Raw genomic sequence first — 11,891 nt, forward strand, 5'->3', positions numbered from 1 at the left:
TTCCTGCTGTGTTGTCCTGGAAAAGGACACTTCCATGTTTTCAGGACCATTTGATTCTATGTCAGAAGTCCAAGGAATAATTTTAAATATAAAAATAATCAGTTTGAATGGCATTGCCTGATGTTCTTCCTTCCTGATGATCACATTTGTGCAACACTTTGGCAGCACATCCAAAATACTGCTTAGGAGCTGGGACTGCCTACCAAGTTATACAGCGTGCCTGGAGAAACTCCACCATCAAAGTTCACCACATGTCATGCAGGACATCTTACTGCACAGCCAAATGTTTGATTCCTGCCTTTTTCCTGGGGAAAAACTCCTGATGTACTCTCTTCAGCTCTGCTGATCACTGTTGAGCTGGGACTCTCTCTGTACCTGAAACAGGCATCTTCTTTATCACAGCTAAGTTGCACTATTGAAGATGTTACATTTTCTGGCAGCCTTCAAAGTGACTATTTTTTCTTTCCTCGTGAATCTGCATTTTGCACCTCTACCTTGTCTTTCTGAAACCACTTAAGTCAGGCCTGAGCTGCACTAATTGCATTTCTATATAGCATTGCCTCCCCCACCTCCCCACCCAATTTGGTAGCATTTTTATTAACAAAAACAGACTACTAAGTTATCAGCACCAGCCAAAATAAGCTGAGATTGTTTGTGTTTCAATACAAGCTGCCCACAAAAATCTTGTTGTTTTTTAATTGCCTGCTGTGGTCTAAGACATGGTGCTGATTTTTAAATCTAATGGCAGGTTCATCACTTGAGTACTGAGACCTTGTGTGTGAATCATGTTTGGCAACTCAGTTCTGTCCCATTCAAACAACTAGCTATTCCAGAATACTTCCAGTGAGGTTTACCAGGAGGTGTTAATGAGATGCATTACACAAGGCTACATGTGAGTGACGAACAGGTGTGTTTCAAATTATGCAGCAGTGATTTTGAGATGTCAGAATCCAGTCACCTCCTTTGAAGTGTGCCAGAAGAGCTTGCTTAGGAGGTTGGCAGCTAAGTTGGCAGATCAGCTGGCTGCCTTCTCAGGCTCACTGCTTCGGTACCTTCGCCATCTCCATCCATGTGGAGCTGGAACCAGAAACCATCCCCAGCAGGGAATTCCTCCTCCTCTGCTCCTTAGGGAAACTCCTTAGGCAAGACCCTCTCCTTGCGTAAATAGGGACTCCCCTCTTTTGTGTTCCCTTGGAGAAACAAACAACCCCTCAGGAGCCTCCACACAGTTGGGAAATGCCTGTAGCCAGTAATTACACCACCTTTAACATAACATCCTTCAGAAATCAGGTATGGATCTCTGCCCCAGAGTTGCACAAATAAAGGAGGCTCATAGAGGTGAAGAGGAAGACATTATCCCTTTCTTACAATCAGGAACTGAAGCAAAAGTCATGTAAATATCTTCCTCAGGGCCACAAAAAAGCCTGCAGCAGCACCAGGCAATGGATCAGGTCACTGGATTTATTGACAGGAGACAGAGGAGAGCAGGGCAATGTAGAGCCACTGCTTCCCACAAGGAAGGAGCAATGTTCCATTGAACTCAAGACTTCTGCAAAGCCTGTTTCCTCCTGCCTCCGTACTTGGCTGTGCCACTCTCGCAATTCTAAACATTAATTTTATGTTTTTATTAATAATAAATAATATTCTTACTTTCAAAAATACAAGCTTTCTAATCTTAAGCTATTGATTTCAACAGCATTCTGATTGAACAGAACAGTGTGGTCAAGCCACCAGAAAATATGCATTTTCTCACCCGATATGTTCAGCTAAAAATAAAATATTATATTAAGCTCTTCCTTTGTGTTGGTATTTTTCTCATATACTGTTTCTGGAGTTAATTTTTGTTCTTTGGTGTAGTAAACATCAACACTGCTCTTCTTGGCTAACACAGCAATAGACAAAGCAAGAGAGATTTGCTTTTATGAGCTAAAGGTGAAAAAAAAACCAACAGTGACAACAGCTCTGTGTTGCTGGTAGCAAATAGTCTCTCTTGTTTCTTTCTGTATTTAAAAATGTAAATTGCTACTTGTATGAAACCTTTGGATACTATCACTTTGTATCAGCAGAGCCAGACAAAAAAATTCAAGGGCTTGATATTTCATAAAATGATCTATCTTTGAAAAAGACTGGAACAGGCAATTCTTTCATATCTCCACAGCAAGGTAAGCCAGCTTTTTTGAACCATTTTAAATTTCACCTTTAAGATGTCAAGTGAGATGCACTATTTGTTACATTTGTCTGTCCTGTTGTTGTAAAGTAGAGCTTTTGTAATCAATTGTGCTTCATTTTTCTGGGGCTTTTCGAAACATACTGAGATTTCCATTCACTCTTTTATGTTATTTAAATATTATGCAATACTCTGAGTGCTTCAGAATTTCATGTAATACTCCTTAAGCACTTGCTTATTGCAGGAATTATGGCAAAGGCAAACTACTACAAAGCCATTACAAAGCATTCACCCTCTGTCCCTTTTCTTTCTTATAACACTCTTTTGGCAATGGGGTAAAGTAAAACAAGCACAAATACAAGCAAACCTTTTAAATCTTTCCTAGAAGAAGGGAACAGCAATAATAACTAATCCAAAATACTAATTCTGCTCCACTTTTATCATCTGTATATGTAACATAAGAAAAATAATTTTAGGAGAAATAGTATGCTTGTCATAAATTGACACATGCAAGTATGCTGATGAGAAAAAAAGGACCAGTTTTATCTGAGTTCTCCATGAACAGAAATAAAAGGCTCTACTGCACAGCACAGCAGAGTGACTTCTTTCCTAAAACCACAGTCTGCAGAAAATCCATCATAGATTTTTGTGATCCCAGAACCAAAAGTATCAGAATAATTAAAATCATCAAATAGAGACCTCCATGTTCACTTTAGGCATTCATCTCTCTCCCCACGTCTGGTCCTATCTATTTTATTTCTGTGACTATTCAGAATTTTTCAGATTTGCTACTCCAATATCCTAGAATATATTGATAAAATCCTGAATGAACCACAGATTTGCAGGAAACAAACCTACTGCATTCAAAAAGTCCTTTTGATCTTTCAACTTAGAGACAAAGCTCGACAAGGTTCTTGCACAGGAAACCTCCTCAGTGCTTTTGAGACTCTGATTGTATCTAATCATTATATCATTTGATGCCCAGGCACTTGCCAGCGTCTTTCCTAATAGAAACTCCAGGAGAAACTCCATTTTTCCAGGAAAAAATACACCAGAACTTTTTTTCTTTAGATAATCTGCAGGATCCCTATTTTGCGTGTTCCCACATGATTTCTTATAAGTTTTTGTTTCTCTCTCCAGGCTTCTGTGGCCCCAAGAAAAGATAATTGTTTTCTACATGGTTGCATTTTTGTATGTTTTCCTGGCTTCTTGCTTTGCATTTAATTTAGATTAGAGTCTTTATCTTTGGCTTACCAGAAGTCAGTGCATGATTACAGTGGCTCAAAGCCTGAGAACACGCATCCTGAAGGTACTTCTGGTAGATCTCAGATCTGTTCTTCATTTTTTTCTGAGGCCACAGTTGTGTCATACCAGTTACCAACCCACTTGTAAGATCACAACGCCTGGGAGCAAGTCTGTTTTCCCGGTTACCATTCTTGCAGGGCCTTCTCTGGCATTTCCTCCTGGATATTTTTTACAGCTAAATTATTCACCTTCAGTTCTCCTACCCCTCTCCCTCAAAGAAAATTACTGACTTTTCCTGCAGCAGGCTCCAGTTCTCAAATTTGTGTCTGTTACATAGAAGGTAAACTCAAATATTTGAAAAGTGGTTTTGCTGAGACTTTAATGCAGTCAGAGTATTCTGTGTAACCTCTAACAGTTACATTTGGCAGGCTCCTGGGAGAGAAGCAAAAATTAAAACTTTGTGCATTCCCAACATTTATTGGAGTGATTCTTCCAAAACCAAAGCTGACTGGGCTTGGAGTGGCCACTGGGAGAGCAAACAATTGCTCACTGACTTATCTGTAAATATGTCTAGATGGGTTCTCTACAGAAGTCCTTGTTCTCTCCTTCTTTTGTGCTAACTTTGTAATTTCAAATAGTGCCCAAGCTGCTTGAAGCCTCCATTTCAAATCATTAGGAAGCAGAAGTTGACAGCATGCCCCAATCTATTTTTATGGTGTATTTCCAAGCTAAAACAGACCCAAGGATCTGTTCTTTATCTTCAGCTATCGATAGATCTAAAAACTTATGGAAGGAACATGCATCACCACCAGCCTTGGCACAAACAGAGCACGCCTACATGGCTCTGCTGCAGAAAAACACACCTCTCCTCCCAGCTACCACAAGTTTGGATGGGGCAAGTGTCTTGCAACACCGGAAGCAGCAGCAATATATGAAAATACAGGCTGGCATCGGTTCAGCCCCCATTTCATCCCATCATTTCTCCTCTTTTTTTTTGTTGTTTTTTTTTTTGTTTTGTTTTGTTTTTGTTTTGTTTTGTTTTGTTTTTTGACACTAGGAAAGCATGGGACCTAACACAGGAGATGGGCAGAGCCCCAGCTAGCCAGCTGCTTTCTGAGCCACTGGTCTGTGGCCAAGCTGTTCAGAGCCATTCTTTTATCAGTCTAAACATTCAAGAAAATTTGCATTTGCCTCAATCTTCAAGGCAAAATCTACAGGTTACTCCCTTTTATTTCAGCTGCTTCTTTCAAATAAGCTTAATATTCTAGCACTAATAGGAGATCAAGCATCCAGAAGAAAGGACTTAACCCAACTGCCTTTGATTCTGCCCATTACTTACAAAGAAAGCCTGGCTGTCCCCACTGACTCCCTTCTGGTTACTTTCATCATCTGCTCTAAAATTGTGCCCTGATGTTATTCCCTTACAATGATATGATGCTGTGTAAGTTTCCAGCTCATAAAACCAGCAGTTATTGTTATTTTTGCATACCTTGACTGATTTAATTAGCAGACAGCATGTGTTATGGAAGGTCATAAAGATTTACCATTTCCAAAACATTCTTCTTGTCACTGTTGTGCAGTACTGGAAAGGATACACTAAGGCAAATTGGTTTTTTCTCAATTCAATGTAAGCTTTTTTCACTTGACCAAAATGAATATATTTAAGTTAGACAATAGAAATATGAAGGAATTTCTTTATTCATGGTTTTGCCACTCAGCAACTAAAGGTAAGGTTCTCCAAGGTGAGTAGTCTTTGTCTATACACATTAGCAATTGTCTAGGGGATGGAATACACAAAACTGCTTCCAGGTGACCTCCATTCAAGCTAAGAAATTCATTAACCATATTCAATTTAAAACTGAAATGAGAAAGAAAAGTGTAGCTTTTACAGTTTTATTCACTTCTCTTTCTATGAAGGCCTTGTTAAGTTATATCTCGCTGCACTTGAAACACAGTGACTGAGATTCCTTTGGAGAACGTGATTCTCAGTGAGTGTTTTGATCCTCTTTTTCCTACCTATGTGAAGGCCACTACTATCAGCATTCACTCATGTCCTTGATAATTCTCAAGCAGAGGTTTATAAAACCACCTGGCTGTGTTCACTTGCATATTGTCAGAGGCAACTGCAAATTCAGGCTTTCCTAATTGTCCACAGAAACCTGCTGTTCCTCTTAAGACATAAAACCAGACCCAGAAATATTGACCATTCCTAAAAGAAGCTAGACCTCAGTCCCTACAACATGGGCTGGAAATTCTTTTTACTGTTAACTCTGACTTGCCATACTGGACTATATTAATCTGCACCACCATGTATTCCTTCTGAAATCTACTGACAGTGAAACTGTGTTGAAAATGTACATGGTCCCTCTGTATCTACCAGGTTGACTCTTATCAACATCCAGAGTAGAATAAAGAAAAAACAAAAACAAAAAATAAACAACCACAAAATAACCAAAATACCCTCACATACTAGAAAATGTAGTAAACCCATGTTCTTGCCAAATGCAGTTTTCAGCTCTTTGTGTACATTTGGCCCCAGAGCTATTCATGCAAGCATGTACTTCTTTTTAAGTTTCTAACTTGGGAGGGGAGTGTCTCAGTGGCCCTGTGTTAACACTCACACACAAAGAAGTAACTCTCTGGAAAGCACAGCAAAATATTCCAGCATACCCAGCAATTTTGGTCACCTGAAAGAAGACATTTCAAAGGCGTCTGATTTTCACACAAAGACGTTCAGCAATTTCTGAAGATGTTTCATCTTTAACAGAGGCACCAGTGTCACTGGCTGCTTTTCATTTATCTTGCATGCCAATATTGTGACAGAGGGGGCACATGACATTCTTTATCTCTTTTCTGTGGCTCCCCAGCTTCATTACTCCCAAGACTTATCTGATGAGCTACATCAATGATATCCAGTCACTGATTAGTCTCTGCTTCCTCCAGATTCCTCCCAAGAGTTCTTTCTAATGATTGTCATCACACATGGCACTGGCTTGCACCATTTCACCAACAAGAACCAGGTCCAGATCCAAACACTCATGTAGGTGCCATGTCCTACAAGGAAGGAGAGACCCTCTTGAGTTGGTGTTTAGAATGATGGACAGGCTGAACATGTAATGTACAGCTCAGCACATGGAAAAACGTATCTTTGGTGTTATTTCTGATATTGTATCATCTCTCAGACAATGCACATATCTCAAGACCACAAATTGGCTTCTTATATGAACTGTAGATTCAACCCAAGTTACTTCCTGCCCTTAGAGACTTGAATCACTCCTTGCATAAGGATGACAGTAGCTCTTATACAGTTGACTGAGCAGGTGATTATGGCAGCACTCATCCTGTAGACAGCAGTGTAGTCACTTGAGATCTTTCCTAGGAATGGAAAGACCTAGGTTGTGACATAGTTGTAACCCACAACTTTCAGAGCACAGCAGAGAACCGGGGACTTACAAGATGGAAAAGTCACAAAGCCATTACAAGAGAAAACAATTAACTATGTTATTATAACCATCTTATCTTTCTACTTTTGACACAAATTTGAATGAACGTGCAGTTTTCTCTGCTCGAAGTGAATCGTAATATTGTCAGTAGATGCCAGTGGCATTCAAAGCATAGCAACCAGTGAGAGAGCTTGGTGCAGACACACCTAATCTGGGAATCCTACGTGGCCTGACAGGACATAGATCACTCAAAATTGGAGTGGGTACACAGAGCTTGGGTAAATTCACTAGAAAACCCACTCAGTGCCAGGCATCTACTTTGTCCCTAAGTTGTAACATTTTTTCTTAAGTCCCTCTTTTTAAAAGAAGCTAGCCCAGTCTCTGTTAAAAATGTAAGTAGGCTTGAGTACTCGAAAATGTACAAGGGTTTGCTTCACAGGGCACGAGTGTCAGACAGAGCACAATCAGATAGCTGGGGACTTCCACTGGGTGACACAGAGTAGGGAAATTAAGCTCCTATTCTGAATTTCCTCAGAGGAGGCTCAGCCCATTGCCTGTAACAGGAGCTGAAGATAACCAGCTATCTCAGGGAAGCATTTCATATTGACTGTTATGACTTGTATGTACAAGTACCCTTCTGAGGGCTAAAAGGGCCTCATCCTGCTTTTCTTCAAACCCATAACAACACTTTTAAAGAGGTAAAAATTTCGATAGATTAGATTTGACACGCGACAAGAAGAGGCAACATCTGTTACATCCACCAATAAGGGTATCATGCTTACAAAGGTTCTCCCTCACCCACACAAAGCCTATAATTAGACACCATGTGGGCAGGTCCGCACCCACCACTGCGGGACAGATTCCAAGTGAAAAGAGCCAGTAGCAAGCAGGAGTTGACAGGGAGCTGAACAGAGCTTGCAAAGCAACAACCCTATCTGCACACAGAGTGGTAAGTGGCTGAAAACTTGGTAGGGTTTTTGGGCAGGTGTCCTTACTAACTGGTGGTTGGGGCTGGAGGACTGTGAGGACTCCTGCTTGAAAAAAGGCAGGATGGACAGTATGGTCTGAGTCAAGAGGTGAAAAACAAACAGCAGGACTCAAAGTGATCCTGAGGAGACCCTGGAAGTAGCTACAAGGTTTATAACTTCTCAATTCCAGGAAATCCCAGTAGGAGATGGGAATTCCTGGACTATGATAATGTAATCCAGATAGGAAAAGAGGGTGTATTCAGTGGGGCTAAAGGTGACTTAAGACTGAATACGTGTTTTGAAAGTCTTTTTAAAGAAAGAAAAATAACTACATAATTCAGCATTATTAGGAGCACTGCAAATTTAAAGGGAGAGAGAAGTGGGGAAGACTTACACAGCTAATATGTGAAAAAACATAGCAAATTAGACTCTTTTGATAGACTTCTGTACAGAAAAAGTTAAACGAGCCATCAGCAAGGGTTATTCTGCACTTCAGAAATGGCTAAAAGCAAATAGTGTTGGTCTTGTAGTTCACTAAATTTAACAGTAGCTTAAACATGAAGAGGAACAGTGAAGGTCCTTCTGGAAAGAGAGACAAACAAGTCAGCTGAAGGCTCCCTAGTTGGCACAGAGTTGGCACAGCCACCTCCCAAAACTGAATCACGTTTGTTGGGGTTTTATGATGCTTGTTGTCAGATTAAATGTTCATAATTGTCTTCGTAAAATTAAATGTATGAATACCAGTGCAGGGTCAAGGTGATAACTCTATTATTTAGGAAATCAGAGCAGATACAACACAAAGACCTGAAGTGGGAATCCAAGGACTTGATATTTAACACATTTGCTTTACTATTACCCTGTAATTTCTTTAGATTGTTCATTGTTTCTAAGAAACTGACCAGAACAACTTAAAAGCCCAAACCTACTGCATCCTCCAACGATGAACAAATATACATACAACTTTGCACACTTACTGAACTTCCATTGGAACACTGCCCACATTAAACGCCTCTAGAAAGAATTTGAATCACTATTCTGAGTCATTATTTCAGGTTAATGCCCCAGGTCACTGGCTCAGGTTCAGTTTAAGAGGTCAGCAGATACTCAGAAAACTCTCTTGCCCAAACCAGACAACATGTGCAAGCTCTGCCTTGTCTTGTTTGTGACTTCTTACTGGCTGGTTTGGAGATGAAAATCTACAAAGGGTTCTGGGCATCTTTGCTCCATTACTAAGTTGATTTATCTAATGTTAAATTTATGGGTTTCAGAGCTGTGCCTGGAAAAGATGGTATCATTTGTACACTGGTAAAGAACAGGACAAACAAGCTCTACGAAATTACATTAAAATAAAACAAACAAACAAACAAAATAACACTGCCCTTTTGCATATCAGTAAATATTTAGGTAATCTTCTTTATGAGACATTAAGATATTATTGTGTTTGTTTTTTTTCCTTAGTTTCTTTCACCACTTTGGTTCATGTTACAATTTGAGGGTGTGCAATTAGCAAGTGTTCTCTAAATGCCTCAGGCTCAAAGCCATGGAAGGATTTGCTGAGAGAAGAGGAAATTTAACCTGTAACTTCTGTACACTAAGCTATGGATGGCTACTTCTCCTCTGCGATGCCTTTACACTATTAACTGAGCACTGTGCCACACTGGAGATATAGAACTGACAAAAAAAATCAGTTTAAGGACAGTGCCACTGTAGGAAGTGTAGTTGGAGTGGTAAGGCAGGAAAAGATGGGAAAAAAATAAATAGCAAAAAATAAAAAGACTTGAAAGAAAGTAAAGAACTTCAACTTCAGTGTAGAAGGGGGGAAAGCAGACCTGAAACGTACATGCAGCACCAATAAAGCCTCTGTAGTTTTTAAATAATACTCCCACCTATATATTTAACACAATGCATATATGAAAATTACTATTCTCCCATCTTTATATGTGGAAACAAAGACTTACAAGTTCCTTGGCACTTCAAAAGTCACTAGTAATACTTTAGCAAGACTTCAAAAGCCTTTTCAGTTATTGCTTCCTCAGATGCTCACTCCATTCTGTCTGATACACCATGTGACAGCATTTACTTTCCCAAACAATCAAAAATAATCCAAAATTCATGACCTGTACTTTTCATTTACTGATCCCTTAGTCTAGATGTCAGTATCTTTTCAGTACCAGCTCATGTCCAGCAATCCCAGTGTTGAAAGCTGGCATGCAGGTTAATGGCAGGAGCTGATTCCTCTAAAACCCTCATCAGTCATGATCTATCACGAGCAGAGAGTAACTATAGGGCCAAAGAACACAGCTGAACAGACATGATCCCAGCTTGATCATGATGTGATGTGATGGTGCACAGTAGCAAGAGCTGATTTTGTAAAACTCAGAGCTGCCTTCTAATTATTTGCCATTATAGTATGAGATACAATAATTACTCAATCTTAAATCTACTTAATCCATGCATTTAATTTTTAATCTACTTAACTGTTGTGGTAGTGCATGTTTATAATTTTACTTCCTTAATCAAGATATCAAGTAGCAGAGCAGATCTTATTAAAATCCAAGTATCATGAGACTTATAATGTTGATCTTATAAGAGTTACATTAGTTTGTCATGTCGTGCAACTGAATTCTATTACTCAACTTAATCTTTTAACAGTTTTTTCACAATTTTTTTTCATCACTGAGTATCCTGTGGAGTGTTAATTATTCTCCCTCAGGCTGATAATAGACTGAGACTCCACAGGTCCAAAATTCCTCACGTAATTCATCCTAATCTTTTTACCTGTTAGCATAACAGTTTTCTTCGAACTCCATCTCTGGAATTTTCTTACTAATCAATAACAAAAAAATGTCCAGAGTTGTTGTTTTTTTTAATAGGTTTTTATTTCTATAAAGATCTCAGCTATGAATTACCAAAGTCCAATGATTTTTAAGTCAGCTGCTCCAGCAGCTGCTCTACAGCAGATCTAGAAATATTGACTGAACAGAGTATCACCATGAAGACTTTTTTTCCTGGTGTGAACAACATCAGCTGGCTTTGATAAAGAGAGATCAAGTGTAAACATTTCACTTTAGCTGCATCATTGCCTTTTTTTCCTCCATTTTATCTAACAATGGACCAAAAACATTGCAGCTTTTTAACTCTTTCATGCACGTAATGTTCATTCTTCATTGATGTCTTAATTCTACTGGCCATAAATGCACATCTTGGCATTACTGTTTTCCTTATGAAATCTGTGTGACTTCTAGCTATTAATTCCCAGTAACAAATATTCCCCATTTCATCCTCTTACATTCTCCCAGTCCCTTTAATTTTACCAAATTGACCAGTAGGTTTTTTATCTCTTTTTCTTATTTTTTTTTTTCAGTGTAAATCTACCCAGAGATTAAAGAGAACAGTGGCCATTTTGTATCCTCTTCCTGCTCACCAAGGAAAGAGATAACAAGGGTGATAAGAGAATGGTGAGTAAAACGGTCAGCAATAAGATAGATAAACAACATATCTTGCTTTAAGCTAAAAAAATATTTACTGCCGTGAGATTATTAGGTTTGGTAATGGTTTCAAGCTAGAAAAGGGTAGATTTTGGTTGGATATTAGGAAAAAGTTCTTAATTTGAGAGTGGTGGATCACTGGAACAGGTTGCCTAGAGAGGTGGTGGAGGCCCCATCCCTAGAGCCATTCAAGGTCAGGCTTGATGGGGCTCTGGACACTCTATTCTAGTGTGAGATGTCCCTGCTTATTGTAGGGGGGTTGGACTAGATGACCTTTAGAGGTCCCTTCCAACCCAAGACATTCTACGATTCTATGAAATGTTGATAAATGGAAACTCTGAGACTGGACTTGCTTTGCTTGAATAGACTGTCCTGGTGTGGATACATGTGTGGAACTTAAAAACAGACTCTTGACAGTCATTATGAAGATTTCCTCATATCTAACAAACCATCCATCAGTGGCTCAGGACTCACAGGCTGAGGAACAGTATCCAGTAGGAGACTCAAGGGCCTACTGTGAAGGGCAACCACTGCTACAGTGCAGGTTTTAAATTCTGTGAACAGGTGCATTTATTTTTTC

At 39.4% G+C, this 11,891-nt stretch overlaps 1 protein-coding gene across 1 annotated transcript in view; it reads left to right on the forward strand.

The window, feature by feature from the left end:
• Nucleotides 1–1,236: 1,236 nt before the first annotated feature.
• Nucleotides 1,237–11,891, forward strand: part of LOC104394394 (pancreatic lipase-related protein 2-like) — a 26,206-nt gene continuing 15,551 nt past the window's right edge. Inside the window, exon 1 of the mRNA XM_010003980.1 lies at nt 1,237–1,290. Within this exon, the coding sequence (XP_010002282.1) occupies nt 1,237–1,290 (54 nt within the window). The remainder of the gene's footprint in view (nt 1,291–11,891) is intronic.

This window comes from Chaetura pelagica, unplaced genomic scaffold, assembly GCF_000747805.2.
Source record: "Chaetura pelagica isolate M959 unplaced genomic scaffold, ChaPel_1.0 scaffold248, whole genome shotgun sequence".
NCBI lineage: Eukaryota > Metazoa > Chordata > Aves > Apodiformes > Apodidae > Chaetura > Chaetura pelagica.